Source organism: Perca fluviatilis, chromosome 7 (genome assembly GCF_010015445.1).
Source record: "Perca fluviatilis chromosome 7, GENO_Pfluv_1.0, whole genome shotgun sequence".
Lineage (NCBI taxonomy): Eukaryota > Metazoa > Chordata > Actinopteri > Perciformes > Percidae > Perca > Perca fluviatilis.
In genome coordinates, this window is record NC_053118.1 from 33,684,802 (window position 1) to 33,710,501 (window position 25,700).

At 42.2% G+C, this 25,700-nt stretch overlaps 1 protein-coding gene across 2 annotated transcripts in view; it reads left to right on the top strand.

Annotated features, from left to right (window-relative positions):
- The window catches only part of bbs9 (Bardet-Biedl syndrome 9), a 190,189-nt gene that overhangs the window by 52,161 nt on the left and 112,328 nt on the right, over window positions 1-25,700 (top strand). For both annotated transcript variants that reach the window (XM_039806472.1, XM_039806473.1), the window contains 4 exons: window positions 5,371-5,511; window positions 7,301-7,396; window positions 9,336-9,508; window positions 9,627-9,779. In XM_039806472.1, the coding sequence (XP_039662406.1) occupies window positions 5,371-5,511; window positions 7,301-7,396; window positions 9,336-9,508; window positions 9,627-9,779 (563 nt within the window). The remainder of the gene's footprint in view (window positions 1-5,370; window positions 5,512-7,300; window positions 7,397-9,335; window positions 9,509-9,626; window positions 9,780-25,700) is intronic.

Consider the following 25,700-nt stretch of genomic DNA (forward strand, 5'->3'; position numbering starts at 1 on the left):
ACGCTGACAAATGACCGTCCAGCATTTTAACTCGGCAGCTCCTTTGAATGTGACGTGACTCAGGATGGGACTTTAGCAGATACAGAATGGTTGGAAATTGGAACAATGTGTCCACAAAGCCTGTTGATGGATGGATGGATGGATGGATGGATAGATAGATATTGTCAACATTTCCACACTTTTTTTTGTGTTTTTTTTGGTCTGAACACTCATTTAATCAAAACTTGCAGGGCAAAAAAAAGATTAATTGTGCATTCTGCATATTACCGCAATAAAAATGATATACTTCTAATGTCACGATAGATAACAAATCTAGATTTAGTAACAACCGCGTCACTTGTGTTTCAATCGGCCTCAACAGAGGTTTGCTATTAGAAGCACATTATCTTTCCTACCTTGTTTTTTGATCAGTTCCCACAAATTTAAAATAACTCGTTTAATTGGTTATAAATCTAGACTTTCCCAAAGCGTGTTTATTCACCTGCTCAGCCAGAAACCGAAATCTGAAGCCGTTGGTCCCAGTTTCAGTTTAAGTCCAGTTAAAGTGGCTCTGGGTATTTGCTGCCTTCCGTCTTTCCTTGATAAAATGTTCAGTGCTCCCCGAGGGTCCGTTTTAGCGACTATTAGTAATGCAATACAGCAAGAAAAAAGAAAAGAATGCGAATAAAGTTCAAATTAAACCGGGATAAAGATTTCAGGCAGATGTGGTTTGTGGGTTCATATCAGGTTTTAGGTGATACAGTGCACGCAGCTTGACTGATGACTTCCATTTGTTGCCGTAATTATATATTCAACATAATACAGATGTTTGTAGGCCCTAAACAGTCTCACAGATGTGTTGGAAATTATTCTTTTTTTTTATAAAGTTTGCTTTGTGAAAAATTGTATCACCCACCCACCCGCTGATACTGTACGCACACGGGTCGTGAAGGTAAATCTCTGAACTGAGGGTGTAATCTGGCGATGACTGCCCCAGAATGTACAGAGGTGGTGTGGAACAAGACGAGATTTACACACACACACACACACACACACACACACACACACACACACACACACACACACACACACACACACACACACACACACGTGCACACACAGCGGGGACTAGTAAATGGCGATGCTGCATTTGAAAAAACGTTTCCCCGGGCCTTTTACCAACATTTCATGACCTCCACTCCCTTCCTCTTCCTACATTTCACCCTTCTCTCTTTCTATCCCTTCTTCCATCTTTCCTCTCTCCGTTATCTTGTCATCTGTTTAAATCTAGTTTATCTCCATCTATATCTTCTCTCTGTTGTCCTTCCCCTCTCAGAGTCTCTGACTTTTTCTTACATTGCATGTATTTCCCTCTCTCTCTCTCTCTCTCTCTCTCTGTTGTCCCCCACCCATCATCAATACCAGGTGACTAGAGTTTCCTGTTTTAATGTTTAAATCCACACAGCAGCCTGATTCGACACACTGGCAACAAGTGGACAGCGAGAGTGAACAGAAAGCATCCCTTTTTCAAACTCCATTCCCCACACTTAGAAACAAATGTCTCATTCTTACTTCAGAGGGAGGGTTGGGATGAAGTTTCAATTTCAGCGTTGCTCATTTTCCTGGTTTGTGGGTAAATATGAATCTACGACATACCTGTTTCTGCCTATTTATCCGTTCACATATACTTCACCTTAGTGTTGACCATTTTCCAAAACATAACGCAGTTCATTTTACATAAAAAATAAAAATAAAAAGCTTTTTCCTTCCTTTTTGGCAGCCAGTGGTTTCATTCATTTCAGAATATGTTCTGAAATTCAATTTGGAGACACTTGAAACCTATTCGAGTCTGGCAATACAACACAGTGTACATCCTGTCTGCCCTTATTAGTGTCAAAGTTACTTTGGAAAAAAAAGAGGTGGTGTGGCTTGGAAAAATGGCCACCAGAAATGTAAAGTATGTGTAGTAAACAAGCTACCCACTTGTTACTTGAAGTGGCTGTATGTAACTTTGAGTTTGTGTCTAGCGGCCGCTTTGGACAAAAGTGGTATGGTTGTTTACCACACCTGCTGTCGTAAAGGTGTTTTCTTTACGGTGCTGTGTTACTGAGTTAGCGTTGCCGGGAGGTCATATAGTCGCGATGAATATTTAGCTTAGATAGAAAATCGTTCATTTACAATAAGAAAATACGTTGCAGATGCATCGTTGCATACAGGAACTTAGCCTACTTTGGATGTCTCGTGAGCTAAACCGGATCAAGTTATCACTGTCACTGTGTCACTAGCCAAAGCATTAAGATATTGCTGTAGCAACCAACGTAGTAATAACTTATAAAGCGCATTTCATGAAACCCACGGACGCTTTACACAACGACAGAGGGACAAGGGGAAAGGAAATAGTAGGCCAACACAAACACGGACTAAAAGGAAGAAAACATCCGCGCTAAATGGAAGGGGGACGTAATTTCATGTCGGCTACTGACGTACAACCGCTTGGGAAAGTTATTTTATGAATGAAATGGACATATTACATACGTGAGGGCCAATTCGGGGACGTTTTTGAATCATTGACAATCCCGTAATTGTCTCCATCTGTTGAAAGCCTGACCGAGATTGGCTCGGTTTCGCCCGTCGTCTTTCACTTTCCCTTCTTCGTTTAATTTCCTTCTTTGCTGTGATGGCCCTGACCCAATATCAGCCATAACTACAGCAGATAACTTCTAAAATTTAAATGCAATTAGGCCTACATAAAGAAATCTCCTGTTACCTTTTACCTGGCTGGATACTCACTAACAGGCTTTTCCGGTGATACACCGAAATCTGTGACCCGTCAGAACGTGTGCTCTGTAGCGCCGTCTACCTGCTGTAAAACATTTTGTGACTTTGTGGGAAAAATCGCACCCGGGCAGAGGCGTTACTAAAAACTATATCAAACTTTTGCTGTTACAGGTCATTTATGATCATCAGTCAGAACGATACAGACTTTCAGAAACGTGTACAATTTACACATAGTCACTTTAAAGACTAAAAACATGTACTTTGGAGTAGATCTGGAGCTGATGTTTCTGCTGTTAGTTGAACCTTCGTGCCGTTACACCTGCTGGTGGGCGGAGTTTGACTTTGAAGACTTCTTACTCAGCTGGATGTTAAAGTGAGGAATCGAACGAAATCCAGGGGTCAAACAATTCAGTATCTTTATCACAAATAGTGTTGCTTTCCCACCACGGAGAATTGTTAGCATTCAGAAAAAAAGGTTTGCTTCTGATTTGTTTTCATTGAGTAAACTTATTACATATTCAATTTTATTTATAGTATCAAATCATAACACAAGTTATCTCAAGACACTTTACAGATAGAGTAGGTCTAGACCACACTCTATAATACTTGAAGGTATCTACATCAGAGTGACATGACACTGTCATGAACACATGACACTGTCATGAACACATGAACCCTAAGTCATAAACATTTATGACTTGTTTATAATGTGTCTGACACGTTCATGACAGCGTCATGTCGCTCTTATGTAGATACCTTCAAGTAAAGTGTAACCGAAACATGATTCATAATAATTATAGCAGTTGGTATGATGAACAGTGGCAGTTATAGTAACAATAAAGATAGTGGCACTATGTGGCCGGGTTGGCTCAGTGGTAGAGCAGGCGCACATGTAATGAGAGGTTTATGCCTCGACGCAGAGGGTTCGAATCCGACCTGTGACGATTTCCTGTGCACGCCCCCCCCCCCCCCCCCTCTCTCTCTCTTTTTTTTTTTTTTTTTTTTTTTTTTCTCTGCCTTTCTCTTTTTTTTTTTTTTTTTTTTTTTTTTTTTTTTTTTTTCTCTCTCCCCTTTCTCACCTAGCTGTCCTGTCAAATTAAAGGTGGAAAAGCCCAAAAAATAATCTTCAAAAAAAAGATAGTGGAACTATGACTAGAAATAGTAGTTGTAGCGGGGCGATGCAGGGCATAGTAGGGCGTTGCGTGGTGTTGCGGGGCATTTTGGAGCACAGACGGGCCCCGCAGGGCCTCAAGCAAGACCACGCCAGCTGCAACCATGATTTAGGTGCCACCCCAATCCAAGGAAAACTGCGAGGCGAGTAAACATAATCACATGCACAAACATATTAAATTTGATAACATGTGGATTTAACAATCTCTGTTGTGTTTGTTAAGGTCATTTGTTGAAATCACCTAGGACAAAGGGTCAATGAGAGAGAGGAGAGATGAAAGTGGACCAAAGTCCTTCCTCTCTTAAAAGACTCCCTCCATTCTCTCTCTCCTTGCCTTTCCTCCATTTGTACTGTTTTCCTTGGCTTTCCTTCTTCCCTTCTTCTCTCTCTGCCTCAGTTCATGCATTCAAACCAAATTGAATTATTCACATAATCACGTAATAATTGCATGTCTGGAATAAAAAAAAAGGTGCACAGTAGTAGCAGGTAATTATTACTATCTGTAATAACCTGGAACATTCCGTAATTTAACTGTCCCTCGCTCCCACCGCGGCTGTCGTTTCTTATATTATTTCTCTTCCAATCCGTCTCTCACGCTGGTTTATTTCCACCCGTTTTTTTCTGCTCGCCTCAAGTTTTCTCCCTCTCCTGTCGTTTAGTTCACCTCCTCTCCCCAGGTTCCCTTGCTCCATCTCTTCTCAACAACTGTTTTCCTCCATCACCCCTTTCCCTCGCTCTGTTATTCTAGCTAAGTGTAGATTTCTGCCAAGCTCAGCACTGCTTAAGCTCAGGACATAGTTATAGTTGGCCTTAACTCTCCTCCTCCCCTCTTTTTTTTTTTCTTCTTCTTCTCAAAATTTCCCCCCACTTTTCACAAAACTTCCTTTTTTCCGGCTCTTCGACAAACACCCCTCCAATCCTGGTGTTGATGTTGAGTCTCTCGGTCTCACAGCTCTCAGATACTCCTGTAATCTGAATATCTGCAGTTTTGACCGTGTTAACAAATGTTAACCTGACTGTTTGGAGAGAAAGCCTAAAAAAACCCGATGTGCCGACCTCGTTTGATTCATTTTGATTCGCTGTAGGGGAGTTTTGCGGAGATGGGTGCCACTTAAAGGGGAAGTTGGCTGTGAATTTAAGGTTTTTCAGGAGAAGAGCTAAATTATGTGTGAGGTTTGAGAGTAGTGTTAAAATAATGCTGAAGGAATCCATTATTATTATGCCACAACAACCTCAAAACTTTAAATACTTTAAGGAAATGGAGACCCGATGACTATGTATTTTTAGTTTTTGTAAATAAACGTTTAACATTGACAGATGGAGCTGACACCCTGTGCATGCATTGGAAAGCACTAAATTGTGGAGAACATGGCAAGAAAATGCAACACAAAAAGGAAACTTTTTTAATTTTTTTTTATTTTTATATATTTTCTTTTTCTCAGGAGTTCCCAGGGTTCTCCAGTCCAAGTTCAGTCTTCCTTTGGCATTGGTGTGCGTTCCTACCTCTCCAGCCAAAACCACCAAGTTTAAGATTACTGTGGACACCAACCAGCCACCAGTCAACCTCAACTCCATTTTCCCAGGTAAAACACACAACTCACACACATGTACACACTCACACATACTGATGCTGCTTTCAGTTTCTCAAACAATCAAGGCTCTTAATCTGAAGTCAAAACACATTGCATTGTTTAAGACTTTGGCTGTGGAGACTTGTTTTGTAAACTGATATGTGAATGCACACTTCTGATACATTGTAATGCTGCTATTGCTGCCCAGCATGTGGATGAAGGTAGAGCTGCAGTTTTCACGTGATTGGAGGGGTTAACTGGATTACGTTAAAATGTCTGATTACAGTTTGGGGGAAGTTTTTGTGTACATGGCAGAGTGCAAGATGAGTATTTGAAACAAACTAACAACAAAAAACCAAAAAGAATGCTGTAAAAGCTATGCATACATGTAATTAACACATACTTTGTAGATAGTGGAGCAGCGCAGGCACCTGAAAGGCAATTATTGTATTTCATTGAACCTTTAAAATGCACATGCAGCTATTACACACACATTTGCTCCATTGCTTTACAGCTGTATCTTTTGTTGTCTCGCATTGCCAGACCTTCCTCCACAGCGCTGCGGAGGAGGGTCTGGCTAATCCACACAGCATTCCGGGATGGGAGAAAAACGTGCGCTTATCGGCATTTCTTTAAACCAATCACAATCGTCTTGGGTGGCGCTAAGCGCCGGACAGAGCCAAGGTGCCGCTGCAAAATAGCCTCGGGAAGGAACTTGTTTTGGTAGAACGTGTGTACGTTCAAAAGTTGTTTTAGTCGTGCGACAGAAAACTCAGATTGGACAGATAGTCTAGCTAGCTGTCTGGATTTACCCTGCAGAGATCTGAGGAGCAGGTAACCAGAGTCCTCACAAATCCATCGTAGTTTAAAATGCCAACACAAAGAAAGCGGACGGCTGAAATGAGCGTCATCCGGCAGAAATTTTCTGCGGCCCCTGAACAATCCCAGAAATGAAACGTTGTCGATATAGACTATATCGGTTGTGTATAGGGAAGAAATCTCTGGGCCCAAGAACATGACTGGAGTTTCAACTGAGATTTTTCACCCCGGTTGCACAGGCTCAATTCTTGGTGTGGGGAAAGTTTTTGCACCAAAAAAGTGTGTTTTAAGCATCGTAGATTAATCCCAGAGTGCTCCGATTATCAGTAGCTGGGGCTCAGCCGGTTTGATCCCCAGCTCCTCCTGTCCTCCTTGCTGGAGGCTCCTTGGTCAAAACACTAAACCCTAACTGCATCCTATGGTTTCAGGCACGTGAGTGCGTGTGAATGAGACGCAAATTGTAAAGTGCTTTGGATAAAAGGGCTATATCAATGCAGTTCATTTAATAATTACAGTAATGAAACCATATAATATAATTCATATCTGTTGATGTCCGCTGAGAGGGACGGATTGTACATTTAATGTTGATTAAAAGCTGAGGACCAATGAAGGGGCCAGCGGAGGGCGTTACACAAAGCCAAATGACATGAATGTGTGTGTGTGTGTGTGTGTGTGTGTGTGTGTGTGTGTGTGTGTGTGTGTGTGTTTCATCGCTGGGAGTCTCTGTTCTGTTTCCCAGTTATCTTCGGTACAATCGGCTCCAATCAGCAGCTCCGACGTCTAAACACCGTTTAGACTCCGTGTTCATACTGACTGTGGGCTTTTTGTGTATAGAGGGATTTGTGTAAGCTCGTGCCTGCTTATATTGTGTGTCTTTGTGAACAGTGTGACTGTATCTAGTTCACCTTTGTTGGCGTCTTGCATCATGATAGGCCGTCCTATCTGTCTCATCACACTGCTCTCTGTCTTTCTGTCTCGGCAGAGTTTTCAGCTAAATCAGAAGATAAGGATGGGAATAGTTTGGCTTTCCAGTTCCTGTCAGGAGCCAAGGTTACCGTGGTGGCCTCCAAGACCTCCCGTGAGTCTGAAAACCACTACATACTGAACAGGATTTTCACAAGACACCGGTTTACCTGCATGACAACTGGTTCACATGTAAAGATGGGAGTTATCTATCTCTAATACAGTACTGGCTCAGGGCTTCAACATTTTAACTTGTGCCTTTTCCCAAATGGTATCTATAATTGCTCTTAATGGATTTGTATACCTTTTGTTGCCTCTTTTACTTAATTTCATTATATTTTGATAACTAGTCTTCAAGTACCTTTTGATAACATCACATACATCTTGAACATTTTGCAATGCTTTAACAGTAAACAATGTATAATTTGTATATATTGTAAAAAAATATTTTGCCAATATTAATCCGTCATCTGACATTTCTTTGATACCTCTTGATACGTCCTCTTTAACTCCACTTGGACGCTTACGTTCTCAGCCGACATTACTGTGTTTCAGAGGCTGTAACAGTTTTTAGGTTAGAGTGAAGATACTGGTATCGTTGGTGCCAACCATGTCAAGTCATGCTAGCTTGTCAGGAAGGGGGCTGAATAACGCTCCAAATTTAGGCAAAATATTTTGGGAGTGATTTTTGACCATTTCTGTTAATCCTTAAGTGGTTGAAAATTGTTACATTTTGTACCAATTCTGTGTAACAAATGGTATCAACCCAAAAATTGCTGCAACAACTTAAAGGGGCGCTATGCAGTTTTGTCCATTTCTTCGCTTTTTGCTCGCAGGTTTCTCTATAGAGCTTCGGAATAGATATTTGGCAACACTGTTGTAAAAACTCGTTGGTGGCTCTCCCCCCTCCCATCTTCTCCCTCTGGTCATGTGCATTTGTTTTCATAGAAGCCAGCAAACGCACGGAGCCATGTCCACTGAGGTAAACAGCTAAGTAAGCTAGCTAGTAAGCCCGTAACAGACAGCGATCGTAATAAAAACCTTTACAGACAATAGCAATCATCCTGAGGTCACAATAACAAGAAATACAAAGTTTAAACTGAGTTTATCCCAAAGATACTTACAAGTGCAACAGCAGGAACGCCAGGTCAGCATCGGATTTGCAGGCTTCTGTTTGTCTCAGTTCTCGCCATTCTGAAAACGCAGGTCCGATGTTTACTGGTGTCTGACTCCTCGCTCAGTCAGTCTGCCGTTTCCTCTTTCTCTGTTCCTCCGACAATACTCCATCGCTACCTTGTTCTGATAGCTAGCCGGTTCCTGTATGTGTGCAGCGCCGTGAAGCAATTTGTTACATCGCGAGACCTGATATCACACGATACTTCCTCACGCTGAAAGTTGCAAGGGTGGTTTTTCCGCTCACAGGCGGTAGGGGGAAGCGAGACGGCCACCATTCAACAACAAAAAAAGTCATATAACCGTTCCAATGACTCCGAAGCTGTTCAGTTGAGGTAAATTAAGCTAAAAAAAACTACATAGTTCCCCTTTAATAATACATAATTGAGCATGATGTTCTAAGGTCACAAAAATGGGTCTATGGTAGGGAGAGATGGAATGGAAGAGGTTAATATCTGATAATCTGATAATGCTGCCTTTTGATACCTCCTTTAAACCTTTTGATATCCATTGACGCCATTCTATACCTCTTTTCAACGTATCTTATTTCTCCCATCACTTCTATAAAGCTTGACTAAGCTCTTGATACCGTTGGCCATGTCTTAAGACCTTTTGATATATCCTAATGACACCTGTTTGATACAGTTCATCATGACTCTTCAACCATCACTTTAACCTTCATACTTTTGATGCGTTTCTAACTCTAACCAACCTTGTTATATCTTTCATAGTCCTTTACCACAGATAGCCTTTGCTATTATTTCATTCTTAGAATCTATTTAAACATTTTAGTACCTTTTTTTTTTTAGATATCTTTTAAATGGCTTTTTGCAACCTTTTAATACTGATCCTTTCTTTTACTTTTCTCTTTACTTCTTAAGAGCGTTACCGTATTCAGAGCGACTGTTTTGAGGACATGTGGTTGGTGGTGAAGGAGTTGGTCCAGAGATTCGACAAGCATTTCTCCAAACTGGGAGTCAAAGACTTCAAGAAAAGCTTCAGTGGGCCGCTCCCTATGCAGGAGTACTTCCTGTCTGTAGACCACCACTTCCAGGTACACACTAAAGTTGATGCCTCAGTTGACCTTACAAGTGACCGAAACACGCATTTCCAAGTAAATGAGAAGTCATTGTGTGTGTGTGTGTGTGTGTGTGTGTGTGTGTGTGTTTTAGCTGCGTGTCAGTGCTCAGCAGTACCAGGATCTGCTGTCCGAGCGGGCTGTCCAATTCAGAGCCATCCAGCGCCGCCTGCTGACTCGATTTAAAGACAAAACCCCGGCACCACTGCAGAACCTGGACACACTGCTAGACGCCACTTACAGCCAGGTCAGACACAACTCACATAGTTCTGCTTGAGAGTCTGGGGTGTTCACGTGGGTAATGAAAGACGGGTGTTTGGAAGAAACGGCTTGTACGATGTGACCCCGAGTGGTTTCTGGAAGTAGAAGGTTTTTGTGGGTAGGAGCCAGTTGAGGTGGTTCGGCATCTGATTAGGGCGGCTCTGAGAGGAGACCCAAGTGCAGGTTCACAACAGGCAGGAGGCTAGATAGCCCATCTGGCCTGATAACACCTCAGAAACCCCCAGGGGACGCTGGAGGACACTGCTTGGGAGAAGAAACTCCAGGGCCACCCAACCTCACTCAGTCTTCTGTCACTGCAACCTAAATGCATATAGGCAGCAGAAAATATATGTACTGTATGGATTTATTTAATTTTTCTGGCTCTTGGAGGTCAATTTTACCTTAGAGAGTAAATCTCACTCTCCCGCTCACTTTTGCTGTCTTTCATTAACTCAAACAAACATACACCCACATCTACAGTACATTACACACACACACACACACACACACACACACACACACACACACACCACACACACACACACACACACAGAGCGATGACGTGTTAGTGTAGATTTACAGTGTGAGAGTTGTATTCTGCTGATTTATGGACTTCATGTCTTTAGGTGATTAGCTGTGAGCTCACACCCAGTTGGATACACACACACACACACACACACACACACACACACACACACACACACACACACACACACACACAAAGACACATTAGTTTAAACGGACACAACCTGTTACGGACACACTTGTACCTGCACACCCATGTGTAGACACTTTCTCCCCTCTCTGTGTGTGTGTGTGTGTGTGTGTGTGTGTGTGTGTGTGTGTGTGTGTGTGTGTGTGTGTGTGTGTGTGTGTGTGTGTGTGTGTGTGTGTGTGTGTGTGTGTGTGTGTGTGTGTGTGTGTGTGTGTGTGTGTGTGTGTGTGGCGTCGATGCGTGCGTGCTGTAGTAAAGGTTGGTGTAAAACTGTTTTTGAAACCAAGCAGCTGTTTAGCTTTTGTCTCTCCCTTTGTTTCAGTTCAATGTATGGGAGGTTCTGTGTGTGTGTGTGTGTGTGTGTGTGTGTGTGTGTGTGTGTGGCGCAAAGTGATGGTTCCTTTCCCCTCCTGTTTACTCTAGAGGCTGACTTGGCGGTCATCGGCTCCACCGTTCATTAGCTTCTCGTTAGCGTAGCGAGACGGTGTGACATCATCTCTTCATTAGCTGTTGAAGCTGTCAGTACGTCACTGTTTAGCTCTCTGTGATCAGAGCCACTCTCTCTGTCCAGCACGCTGCTCTAACAATGTGTTAATGCACAGCAACTTTCAGAGTTCAATGAGAGGGAATTAATGAGCTTGTTGAAGTTCTTAATGCCATTCTAACCCAAATAAACTATGTTCACCTCATGTTGGCAGCAAGCTATCAACGGAGCCCGTTATAAACTTGTCTGCCTTAAATGTTAATATCCTCTCTCTGTTTAATGTCAACCGCCTTAACAGTTTAATCAGCAGCGCTTACAGCAATCAAACTTTATCAGGAATGTTTGTTTTTGGCATGCGAGACAAAGATAACAAAAAAAAAGTTATTTGTAAACATTGTGAAACCTAATATCTTTAGTTACACCAACGAAGACTAACCTGGTGTCTCGACCACAAGCGTTTCAGACGCGTTTTTCACTCGCTTGTCTCACGCAACAGATACGTTCTTTTCCTGATCCACAGTATGCCACTGTCTGCACAAGTTCTTGCAGGCTCCGTCTCAAGTGCAACCGTGATCTAAAGCATTTATTAACGCTTCAAGTCTATTTTCCATCAATGCGCGTTCAACGGATGTTTACTTCTCATCATTTGTGTACAGTTAATAACGTCCCTGTTAACACTTTTATTGCCGCTGATGGTAGTCTCTGCGTTGTGTTGTGTGATGGTTGTAGACTAACGGCTGACAGTTGGACCCCAACGGAAGAACCACAGACGGCTCCGATGTCGTTGATCATTTATTTGCTAACAAGCCTTCGGAATCTGAGGGATACGAGCCTGCTCTCAGTAAAAACTAAGTAATAATCGACGGAAACTTACAGGAATTATTTCTGTTGCCACGCTCAATAACTATTAAAAATAACTATGAAACAACTACTAACTGACAATTGATCAACGCTACAGGATCAAATACTTATAACGTTAAAATACATTCACAGTTCACACAAATACTATTTACACAGATGGATATTTACACATAGATAATTACTCTGGATGTACTCTCTCTCATTTAAACTATAGATTAATGTTTATGGGTTTCATCAATTTATATTACAATACACAATTATGGGCGCCCAGATAGCTCAGTTGATAGAGCGAGCACCCATATATAGAGGTTTCCTCTTCGACGCGGCGGGCCCGGATTCGACTCCGACCTGCGGTCCTTTCCCTCCCCCCCTCCTTTCATATCTTCAGCTGTCCTGTCAAAAATAAAGGCCGAAAATGGCCACAAAAAAAAAAATACGACAAATATTTACACATTACAACTACCAAATAAAATGAATTAGAATGCAAATTGTGTTTGTAATGTAAAATGCAAGAGGCATGTGTTACATGCGCGTATACGTGATGTTGATGCCCAATAAAACACTACTACATTACTACAATTTACTACATATTTGATTTATCATTATTTTATCATTTAATTATTAAAGTTTTGTCATTCTCTTTAAAGCCTTTTGAAAAGTGGCATATAAATAAACTTTTCTTTGAAGTTTTTTGTTTTAAAAATACAGTTTGGCTGCTCCTCTGCTGCGCAACGCCTTGAAATTCTCAAACCAGACGGAACCAGTTTAGACAGTTGTTTCAGTGTCGCGTGAACACTGCCGTTACGCGAGCGCGACGCTGATGTGATGTTTGCAGTCTAGATGGGGGTACTGTTGCTGTTGCCACCTACAGTTTGTTACTGGAGTTTTAATTTTAGAAAGGTCACTTTCGGAAGTCTGGTTATACTTTTATTGAAAAGAAAACAATGAACACCTGCCAGCCAATCAAAATTCAGAATTCTCTGTGGCTATATACAACAATTAATCATTTAGTTTGAGTGCAATCTCAAGTGGACGATTCTTACCAAATAAGAGCCTGCCAGAGGGTAGTCTCGCTTTGCCAGACCTTGCTCCACAGCGCTGCGGAGGAGGGTCTGGCTAGCCAACACAGCATTACAGGGATGGGAGAAAAACGTGCTCTGGTTTATTGGCATTTCTTTAAACCAATCACAATCGTCATGGGCGGGACAGAGCCACGGTGCCTCTGCAAAATAGCCTCGGGAAGGAGCTTGTTTTGGTGGAACGTGTGTACGTTCAAAAGTTGTTTTAGTCGTGCAGCAGGAAAATCAGATTGGACAGATAGTCTAGCTAGCTGTCTGGATTTACCCTGCAGAGATCTGAGGAGCAGTTAACCATAGTTCGTCACAAATCATAAATCTTCGAATAAAATAGATAATCAATTTGTATATTATTCATATACAATCTCAATCAACTTATCTCTCACTTATACACCCCCCCCCCCCCCCCCCCCCCCTCTCCCCTCCCCCTCCTCCCCCCCCCCTCCCCTCCCCTTCACCCCCCCCTCCCCCATGTCTTTTTTTCTTTTCCCTTTTTTCTCTTTTCTTCTCGGAAGTGTGATGAATGCGTCAAATTAATAATTCATATCAGTATTAGGAGTCGTGCTGCTGAGGCCGGGGCCAGCTCAGCAGTTTGCCTTCTGCAACAGGACGGATTTCATGAGGATACATCACATCCTCGTTTTAAGAAGAAGGTTGACATGGGAGTTGGATAATCCTAAAACCAAATATGCTTTTCATTTGATGATTTACTGACCCCTTTTTCTGCTTTCATCTGTCTGTTTGGATTTGCTTTTCATTTCTATCACTTTTTTGTGTTTTTTGGTTTTCTGGCTTTCCCAGAAGGTTTTCTTCCTTCCCAACTATTCATTCATTTTTCTTTTTAAGTTTATTTTCTTATTTCAGTTTTTTCGTCTTCCAGGTCAAGCCGTTCTGTTTTTGTTTCCTACTTGCTTGCTTTTTCTTTCTTTTGATAAGGAGATGGATGGAATGGAAACAAACAATTTAACAGTTACTCAATTACAAACAAGTGCACCTTTTAGCTTCTTATCTTTATTAGTTTCACGTTGAACATCTTGCTCAGAGGCATTTCAGTAGTCTTGATGTAAGAAGCTAGGACGATACTCCTCCTTCTCCCACCGTAATGTTTCTTTCTGATCAATATCAGGCAGTTTAAATGAGTTCCTGGTCAAAAACCTTTACCAGGTGAAACCTCATAGGACTTAAAAAATAAAAGGAGACATTTTGTGGGTGTTTACCTCATGAAGCCACGGCTCCATGCCAGCAATCACACTGCTGTTAGAATGGCAACGGAATGTGTGGCCAATCAGGAATGCTGGTGAACCAGGCACCTCTTTCATTTCGGTCCGGAGGAATGTCTGCTGGGTAAATTTTCTGCATCAATCTTAGGTGATGGAGAGGGGGGGGGGATTTCCCCCTCGTTAGCGGTGTGTGTCTCCACATGCAGCGGCCGGCTATCGCCGACGAGCCGTCAGAGATAAGAGGAACGAGCGCCCTGTGAGAATACTCTGTGGTCGGCTGTGCATTTATGCAGCCGCGGATAATATTTCCATTGTTCATGCTGCCTTTACAAGCCTATATTTTATTCATGAATTCCTGAGAGCTAGCGAGCCACGTCTGACTTCATATGTGTGTACGTGTAAGCGCAGGGAACTTTTGCATCTGCCGACCACGGTGGCTGGATTCCAAAATACACCCTATGTTTGAACCGTTTGACCAGCCGAATATGATTGATGAGTTTGGGAATAGAGTGAGACCCATGAATGATTGTTTGTTACGTGACTGGTAGAGAAGACAAACCAGCTATGGACAAAAAATCACCAGTTTGTTTGGGTCATTGGTGGTGATTTGCAGCTCTACTCTGAGTTTTCCTGTCTTCTGTCCAAGTCCTCCCCCCCCTCCCCCCCCCCGTCACTGCTTAAAAAGGCATCAGTCATCGCAGCCCCTGTGTTTTACACTCTCCCCTCTAACTGGTGTTTGATTAATCTGTGGCAGCCAGAGGTTAGCCTGGCGCTAGTGCTCCACGACTAACTAGCCTCTCCAAATTCAAGGGGGAAAACCCAGGACTGTCACTCAAAGAAATAAGAACTAAAAGCCCTAAATGGAGTTTGTGGAAATGGATGAAGAGAGGCCAAAGGGGGCAGAACAAAGGGAGGGAGGCTTTCCATAAATACTGTTTCCTCTGGAGGTGAAACGTCCGTCCTTTGTTGGTATTAGTGTTAGCGCTGGGCTAGCTAGTGTTGGGGGGGGGGCTCGGGAGCTGGACCGGGCCGAGCCAAGCTAAGCTGAGTCTCCCTGTAATTATGAGTTCAAACGTTGGAAGAGGGCGGCTTGCTGACTGACGGGGTGACTGACAGGCCGTCCAGGGGCCTCGCAGGGCCCCTAATGGAGGCTTCTGGTAGACAGCAGCTTGATTTATCTGGTCCCAAATGGAGCTCTAAACATGGCTAAACACAGATCCCACTGTGGAGCGCAGGACCACCGCCATTAACAGTCGGGCCTCTCACTCCTTGTGTCTATGTATGTGTATCTAAGAGTGCATGAGGAAGTGTGCATTTCAAGCATGTACAGTATATGTATGTGTACTTAACGTTTCATTTGACCGTGTTTTCACATTCATGACTGTGTGTTTATCAATGTGTATAATCATAATTCAGTAGATTTTTTTGTGATGGCCTGTGTCTGCATGCATGCAGACTGTGTGGACATCAGTGTTTTAAATACGGTATGTTTGTGTATACTGTATGTGTGCAAGCATTTTAGCAGATTATGTCTGCATATTTTTTTTTCCCTGTTTGCATGTGCACTAGAGGTTTTTACGGGTCCAAACATTTGGACCAAATCCAAAACAGACTCATTGAAAACCTACTCAAACCTGACGTGCAAAAATACATTTTCAGCAAAAGAGACCTGATCCGTGGCCAGTCGGAATAGGGCCGAGGATAACTGGAGAAAGAAAAGCGAGGATGCTCAAATAGAAAGAGAGAGAACACCAGTTTCCGCGGCAGAATGGTACTTCACCAAATAACAAACGGAACACATTTTTCTTCTGTGATGATTATGACACAGCACATATCGAGAGAGATGATAGAGAATCCGGTTGGATCCACACATGACTGACACACAGACCTTTCATCCAATCCAACAAAACCTTACCTGAATGCTGATTATAATTTGGACCTGACCCAATTTAGGTCCCAGATCTGTAGGTTACTAGGAACTTAAGGACCCATGAAGATTAGGGCTAGTGCACTGGGGCTGGGTATCAAATCTCAATACTATTCATCCAAATGTGTTTTTGGCACCATCTAGTCTATCAACTACCAAATGCTTCATAGGATTCTATGTCCTGTTCACTCTAATTTTGTTACTTTTAAGACTCGTTGGGTAACGTTCTTGTAAAGTTGCTCTGTGTTAAGAAAGACACTGATGAACCTAAGAAGTTCATCTTATTTTGTTCAGAGTGAAACTCAAAGTACAGTATGGAAATAAAAGTATAATTTTGGTGCCAACACTCAGGTATAGTATTGGCATCGGTAGTGTAACTTTTCACACGTAAAGTGCATGGATCCAGGTTCTGAAAGTTTGCATATATTAAGATGCACGCGTGTAACCCTGCGTCCATGACCAGCCCGCTGCTTGTGTCTGCGCGTGTACTCTTGTCACAGTTGACTGGTGGTGTGTTTGCACATTAACAAGTGTGTTTTCATGTAGAGAGAGTATGTGTGTGTGTCAGGTGTGAATGGCAGGCTCTTAGCTGCTCTGTGTGTTTGTGTATCAGATTAAAGGACCGACGGGAGCTGGGAAACCTCCTCCCTCCCTCCCTACCTCCCTCCCTCTCTCTCTTTCTCTCTCTCTCACTCTCTCAATCATTTTCTGACTTCCCCCAGGAGATGTTTCACCCCAGGTACACACATATTTACACCCATCAATGCTCTCTCTCTCTCTCTCTCTCTCTCTCTCTCTCTCTCTCTCTCTCTCTCTCTCTCTCTCTCTCTCTCTCTCTCACACACACTCTCTCACACTCACACTCACACACACTCTCTCTCTCACACTCACACTCACACACTGAGACCCCTCTCGAGGCTGAATGGAGCACAGAGGGGTGACGGTGGTCTGGTTTGTTTTCTCTCGGACAGTCTGTTTATGTGACTGTCTGTCTTATCACTGAATGGCTGTCTTTCATTCAGCTGACTGACACTCAATGGTGTGTGTGTGTGTGTGTGTGTGTGTGTGATGGGGGTCGACTGTCTCCTGGGTGAGGGACTTTGTCTTTTTGTTTCCTCAGATGAAAAACCACCGCAAAGCCAACCCTACCTGTGTTGTTGCTGTAGTTTTAGTGGGGAGAACAGTCTTGAGTAGTACCACTAGTGTATTTAAAAAGACTACGTCCGATTTATTTTACCATGGTTTCTCCACTCATTCATTTACTTGAGGTTAGTAGAACAATCTGCAAATGTAATAGCATTTTAATGTATTTGTCTTAGAGTTTCCTTGTGCCCATTTTTTCTTGTAATCTCTTTCTCTGCTTCACAACTTTTTTTGTGGTGAGCAAAACATGAGCAAACGTGTGCAAATGAAAATCGGCCGGTGTTGAAAGCCATATTTCGTTATTTTGGATTGAAATTGGTCCTCCATTCAATTCCAGGTAGCATTAGGTCATTAAAAAGTCTGTTTCAAGTTAAACTGTTTCAGATTAAGCTTTGCTAACCCTTGTAATATCAGTAGGATCGGATGGCTGTTCTGTGATAGAGCTTTGGTTATTAGCCCAAACCGAATCAGCCCCGCCCTGAACACCAGACGGGTTCGAGCCGAGTCTGGCTCTAATTTCTCCTCAATTCCCTCAGGCTTGATCAGGTCAAGTTTCTTTTTATTTATCTTCTCCAGATTTTAATCAGGTTCAGGCTCATTAAATGCCGCAGCGGTTGCGGGCTGGATAACACACAATCCACGTCGGTTCCAGGAGGGTCAGGCCAGATTTTTGGACCAGACATAAGCCGTAGTACGAAAGTCGTGTAAAAACAATCACAGAGGGAGGAAGAGAAGAGGCATGAAGCATCTGTACTGTTCTTTATCAGACAGACATCGATGACCTGCCAGAGGATTTCCTCATAGATGTGGTGGAGCTGGAGGAGACTTTATTATTAACATATGGATGTGGTCGGTGTGGGAGGGGATCACAGGGCCAAGTGAAGAGAAAGATAGAAGACATAGACCGATTGAAGTGAAACAAAGACTAGACAGACATAGAAATACAAAGAATGAGAATGTGGGATATTCCAAATATGAAAGCATGCGGAAAGGCAGGAAGACGAGGAGATGAAGTGATGGAGTTAAAGAGGAGAGAAGTGAAATATGAGAGAGACAGATGGATATACTAAGAGATGGCAAGAAACACATTTAGAAAGAGAAAAGAAGACGAGTGCAAAGACAAAAGAATAAAAAATGGAAGATAGGGATGGAAAGACAATGCATCTCTGTTTTACGGCAGTTTATGATGCAGGGCAGATGATGCAAAAAAAAGAGAAGCGATGGAAATACAAAGATGTGTCTACTTCTCTTTGCATCACAATAAAGAAGGGTTGTGATTCAAAGAGATGATGCAAAAAAAGAGATGATTGTGAAACAGAAAGAGAGGGAATTCACAGAGATGAAAGCGATGGAAATGATCATTTTAAGATAGAGAAATGTAGATAGAAGTAATATGAAAAGAAAGATCTGAATCAGGCAGATGGAGGCAGATGGAGGCAGAGAGAGTCGTAAATGTGCCCCTCCTTCTTTCCTTTCCTTCCTGTCTTCTGATCCCACAGCTGAAAGAATCATAGAACAAATCTGACTTTTATTGTCCATTTTGTTTCCTATTCATCTGCTTTCATCTGTCTGCTGTCTGCCCTGCAAATGACAGAGTGATCCGATCACGCCACAGAGGACAGACGAGAGAGAAAGCAAAGGAAACAAAGGACAGAGAAAGTTTACTGAGGGCAAGGAACCAGAGTGTAAGTGGGATAAAGAATGCTGTATTGTTTGTGAAATTATTTAAAGGAAGATCAGAGACTAAAAGGAAATCAATGACATAAAGAAGCAGTCTAAGAGTAAAAATGAAGTACGCAAAAAAGAAAGAAGATAGCAGATTAATCAGTGGAAGAAATGAAGCACAGGAGGAAACAATCACATGACACAACACAAGGACAAGGAATTAATTCAAAACAGGATAAAGAGGAGGTGAATTAAGAATGAATGAAACTATGTAGACATTGAGTGAACTGTTAAATGTAAAGAGCAAAGGAAAAGCAGGAGGAAGTGCAAAAAAACAACAAAAGAACAATGGTGCAGTATAAGGTGAATGACGGGTTCATAAGATTTTCTTCAGTACTCTGAAGAGACAGTCATCAGCGTGCTGCTGCTGCGCTCCAGTTATCACTTGTCCTGCCAAAATATCCAAAGCCAAAGTTTTAACCGATGAATATATTAAGACCGAGTTTCCCACCATGCTTACCACATCATTTCTCCTTGTGTCCTGTTGCTGGGCACCAAGCAGAGATTTAATAAATCATCCATGTTGGAAAGCTGTCACGCTGAGAGGAGATTAGACAAGCAGAGATTATAGACTGGAGGCTGTTTTTCCCCTGCAGCTTTAATTAAACACTCTGATAGTTCAGTGCCAAAAGTCCAGGCCTGATATTACACCCCTGACCTGGGAAACCTGTGGCTGGACCATCATCGTGAACTGCCCTGGTAAAGACCCACGGGTGAGACCTGGATCCCACTTCATTCCACTCGGTGTCATAGGTCTTCTTTCTCTTTGTGTTGTGGTTTCAAAACTCCCCGACTGGTTTTTGTGGCACAGCAGTTTTCACTGTAACATACAAAACCGCAGCAGGGTGCTGTTTGCATTCTGCCTTGGTCGTGGGAAGCTTTTGTTTGGCCATAGAGTAAATGAAATCAACTTTGCAGCTCGCAAGACAACGTGTGTCGTTTGATGCTGTCGCCCCATGCCGAACCACAGACTGTAAACTCGTGCACTTTCAATGACGTTATGAGTCCAAAGACCACAGTGAAGTGGTGATTGAAAGCATCCATTTGGTGCGCTCTGGTCTGCACTAGCGGCAGTGACTGGAGTGAAAAGGGGAGGTGATGCATTAAAGGAAGTTTTTCAGTGTGAATTTTAAAATAAAAGTTAAGATTAAAATGAAATAAGCAGCTAGTAAAGAACACATAAAAATAAAGAAAAACTAAATGCCATCATTAACTACAACGTCCTCGGTTTGAGTCCGGCCCAATTTGTGTCATGTCTCCACTGTTTGTAATAAAGGCTTTAAATAACCTAAAAAGTGAACATCTAAAGTATTCAAAGATATACTAAAGTGACTATAACAGCAGACTAGGGCTGGGTATTGTTAAAAAAAACGATGATTTCAGAACCAATACCGCTATCTTGTGATACCGATATACAGTAGAGTACCTAATTATAATAATAATTATGATACTTTTTTTTTTTTTTTATACGTTATTCGATACCCATCATGTGACATCTTGACACATCTTGACATGCTAAACTGCTAACTCTGCTTCACAGACTGTATGGGTTGTAGCTGCTGCAGGGCCAATCTCGTGTTTCATTAAATCGAAGAAGGCTTGCGATGATTGGCTGCTAGCAAAACCGTACCAATAGTCTTTTCTTTTCTTTTTTTATCTGGGAACTAAAAGGATTGATTGTAGGTATCGTTTGAAGAAGTTTCTATACTATTCTGTACTGGATTATTTTGGTCGATATCTTAAAGCAGTAGTGTCAAACTCAGTTTCACTAACTGTACGTACACACCGCCACCGACTTGAGCTGCAAAGAAGCTCTGGCCGCCCTGTCAAGGACGCTTGTCAAAAAGTACGGGGAAGCTGTTTGACGCTTTGGCTGCTCCGACGTGGCAGCATTCTTCGATCATGTTCAACACACGATTGAAGAGAAAGCACAAGCAGCCACTGCACGGTCAATACCCTGACACTAGAAACCTTTTATAAATTACATATATAATGACAGAATTTGTATTGTTTGTTGGTCGCAGCGGTGTCTGTTAGCAGTTAGCTCACTTGTTAGTCGCTGAACCGCAGCAGAATGCAGGCAGAGCAAGCAGCCGCCAGCTGTTGATCCGTGCAGGACTCCACTGTGAGCGGCCTGTTTAGAGACCATGTGACCGGCAGGTAACGTTAACTGGTCCCTATACGCAAACAACGTCATATCATAAATGATAGGGAACCCAGCAACGGCGATGATGAACTTTTCCTCCATTTTCTTGGAACTAATGTTTTGGTAGGAACGAAAGTTTACATCGTATGTTTCTCTGGAATCAGCCAGCGCGAAGGACGTCTATATTCCGATTGGTTGCTGGCGTTTGCCGCTGAACCGCGTCATAGCTCATTACCATAAAGTTGACCAAAGTTGAACTTTCTGATTGACTCTCTGGTCGCTCAAAACGCGATGGCGACAGATTTGCCGCTCCTTGCAGCTGAGAGAAGCCAGCTTCCATTGAAAATGAATGACTTCCGGTATCTTCAGAAGCTCAAGTCGGCGGCGGAGTTTACGTACAGTCAGGGCCACGTTGGAAAATAAGAATCACATCAAGGGCCAGACATTTAGAGTTTATTGACATGCTTTCATTTTGAAAAAGTCAAATATCTTTGACTGTATTATTGCATGTCTTATAAAGTCTCTCTCCCTTACAGTTTGGTCGACATGAAGCCCTAAAAAAGTCAGCAAAAGAAAGTTCCTTAGTCATCATAGAAAAAGGCAAAAAAGCAACAAAAGCATCGGCAAAAGTGACAAAAACTAGTTGGGATTTGGCCCGCGGGCCTTGAGTTTGACACATGTGCCTTAAAGGTATAAAGTAGTCTGCTCTATGGCAGACTTAAGTTTACACTGTTAATGTGAAGTAGAAATTAATGGGAAAAAAAAGAGATGAAGTGAAGAGGATTAGATTAAGAAACTGTTAATGTGACTTAACGTAAAGTAGGCGTAACGTTGCGAATAATCTGTTGGTACACATCTCTCAATCTAAAACAGAAAAATGCATTGACAAAGGTGATCAAGGTCTGCAGCAGTTTCACGGGTACTCAACAGAAAAGTCGGTCCGATTTGTATAAAAAAAAAAACGTTGTTGAAGAAAGCAGAATCCATGCTCCAGTCTGACACCACCCACCCCCTGCACATAGAGTTTCAGACCCTGCCTTCTCGTTCCCACTTCAAATACCCACTAGTCAAAACCAACCGATATAAACAGTCCTTCATACCCTCAGCCATCTCACTGTTAAACTCAAAAAGGATAAGGTAACATCAGCTTGACCACCAACCACGCTTGATAAATATGGCTTTTTTAAATGTTTGCTATTTATTGTTGTATATTTATATTGATCTTGTGTAGTTGTCACTGCTGCGAAGCCAGTTGCCTCTCTGGGGACAAATAAAGTTCTACTTGACTTGATATAAAGTAAAACTACGTTTGCTTAACTTAACTTAAAGTGCTCATATTGTGCTTTTTGGCTTTTTCCCCTTTCCTTTATAGTGTTATATATCTTTTTTTGCACATTATGGTTTACAAAGTGAAAAAGCCCAAAGTCCACCCCAAAGGACTTACCATCTCCAACAGAAAACACTGTTCACCAACTGCTCCAAACAGCTCTACTGTAGTCCAGCCTTTACTTCAGAGACCAACGTGCGTCACTTTGTAACACACGTTATAATGCTCGCCTAGCTGCTAGCGTGGCACGCCCTCATGGTCTGAAACTGACTGGCTAGTAGTCGTTACTGTGCATGTGCGACTCCCAACGAAGATGGTACAGAAGTGAGATGCCTCACTCTGTAGCTAAAACAGAGAGCTCAACACACAGGGTGAAAAGAGGAGCTGCAGCAATGTGCAGTACAACAAAAATATGGTGTTTTTTGAAAATTAAACCACATAAACCTCTAATTACAGTTATGAACCTGAAAATGAGCATAATATGAGCACTTTAAGTAAGCTGCAACAGTAATAATAGTTAACAAAAGGAAAATGATAAGTGGGAGTGGACATTAAAGTAATAAAGTGTGTTATTTTAAGTTCAAACCACTGAAGCAAAGTAAATTGTGTTACTCTTATCGGGCCAATTGTATTGTGTTTAATGTCTGATCCCAGGTCAGCTCAGACTATTTACTCTTTGTTTTAAACCAGCAGGACTCTGTCTGCAGCTCCGTAGAGGTTACACCCCAGAGAATACGATTACACAATAGCATGTAATGTGTATACACACACACACACACACACACTGTGCCCACATGACGGAGGAAATTTGCCACATGCATCTGATTTTTGATGGATAAATTCCTGTTCGTTAAAGAAATGCCGTCTCAACAATGAACCCAGTATATGCGTGTTATTCCATTATTTAATCAGCTGTAAATATAGCTGTATGGAGCGTGTCGTGATCTGTATGTATGGAAACCATGTGCACAATGGGACAAGTTGGCAGTCTGTATTACAGTGGAACAATATATACAGATCTGCATTCAGAGCTGTAGCTAATGGATTTTGGGCACAGGCTGGGAAACGTTTGTGTGCGTGTGTTTATGTCTTTGTTCTGAGTGGCAGATACAGTCAAATGTAAAGCCGCTTTAACCAAATGAGAATTTTCCAAGCCCACGTTTTTTATGTTTAAGCCATGTACTAATGGTTCCTACTTTTTGTTATGTGCAGATATGTTTAAAAAAAAATCAAAGTACTCATTATTGATGCCTTTTCATCAGTATTATGCGAAATACTAGCCGTGAAGATTCTGAGGCAGCCATGTCACAGATGTGTGAAAGTGCTAAGTCAAAGGCCGTTGGACTTGATGAAGATTTTTCCCCCGAAAGGGGAGGAAGGGACGAAAAAAAAATCTCCATCAAGTCCAACTGCCCGTGAGAGGCGAAATGTCTCTGATAAATCTACAGCAAGTGCCCCTACACTCCTCCTTTTTTTCCGTCACTCGTCTTCCTATTTCCATTACTAGGGTACAGACACCAGCAGACAGCAGCCAAAAGTTTCATTAAAGCCACTTAATGTTAATTAGCTACAGATCTTATATTTAGCTCTCTGTGATGTTTGTCATTTTGATCGCTGAAGAAATGGTCCCTGTTGTTTTTGAAAAAAGAGTCAGAAGAGATTAAAGCTTTGATATTAGATTTGTTGGCGTCAGAGCTGAACCAAACCGGCTACTATTTATCTTTTTTTTTATTATGTTTATAGAAATACAGGTATGTTAATTATGTGTGTGTGTGTACGTTAGTGTGTATGACCCTACATGACCATGATTGCCTCCACCAGTTCACTTTCTCCAAAGTCAACATGTCTGTCTCTGCATATTGTGCGTGTGCGTTTCTTGCTTCCGCCTCACAAACAATGGCCGATTTATAAGATTACACGTTTACTTTGTAATCTGTGTGTGGGTGTGTGTAGTCAGAGAGAAAGTGTGGCGGCCTTGCGATGCCATGCCGAGGATATTTATCTTGTTGTAGTGAATTCCCAGAGTTCTCCTCATTCCCCCCCCCCTCTCTCTCTCCAACTCCTTCACTTACTTCTGTCTCTCCCTCTCTCTTCCTCCCCTCTGTCCTTCAAAGGAGACCATTGAGAGAAAAGCAAACAGGCTTGGCGGGGGCAACACACACACACACACTCACACACACACACACACACACACACACACACACACACACACACACACACACACTCACACACACACACACACACACACACACACACACACACACACTGCTGCCAAGGGTGTGTTTGTGGGTACAACTTATTTAGTGTGGTTTTTTGAGTTTGTGTGTGTGTGTGCGCGCATGCATGTGTATGTTTAAGTAAGTGTGTATGGAATTCACATTACAGAGCCACCAGTGTGTTTGATCGGATCTAAGATTTAAGAGAATGTTTACTGAGTGTAAAGCTATGTTTTCGGTGTGTTAGCATCACCATAGCACTGACCTCATTTACTTTACATTAGCATCGTTAGCTTTGGATTAGCTCTCTGCTTCTACAGTTGTAAGTGTATGGAATTTTGACTCCGCTTGCCAAAGCTCCTTAGCTCCAAATTAGTGTCGTTTTCACTGGGACCACAACCAAAACCATCACCTCAGACCTGGCTCGCTCTCTCTCTCTCTCTCTCTCTCTCTCTCTCTCTCTCTCTCTCTCTCTCTCTCTCTCTCTCTCTCTCTCTCTCTGTGTGTGGGGGGGGGCCTTCTCAGGTCTCTCTGGTCTGGACTGCATCAAGTGTGTGGTTTAATGTTGGACTGTAGGGACACTGAGTGTGTACTGGTTGTGTGTAGGTAAGCAAGGGAATACACGTGTTTGTGTTTCAGTCTGTGTGTGTGTTTGTGTGTCATTCTTAGCTTCTTCTCTTTCTCAGTCAGATGAAAACCATTCTCTTTATTTTCAGGAGCTTTTCTTGATTCAGGATAAAAAAGTAATGGAACGTCATTTTCAGCAGCAATGCATTTTTGGGCATCTAAGCATGATTAGTAGCGTCAGCAACATAATGTTGCAGCACTTCATTTTCTTTGACCCACGCAAATGTCGGATCAGCCATTATAGAATTATTCAGATTCAACAAGGTTCCTAGCATTCAATGTTAATTTTATATTGTAGTGGAGATCGCAAAGTTTCCAATGATATTAAATATGTCCGGTTGAATTTTTAAGAAAATTTGTATAGAGTGATGCACAAGAGATTGAGGCGCTGGTCAAACCGCGGTATAATGTAAAAGAATTGAAAATGAGAAAAACTCCGA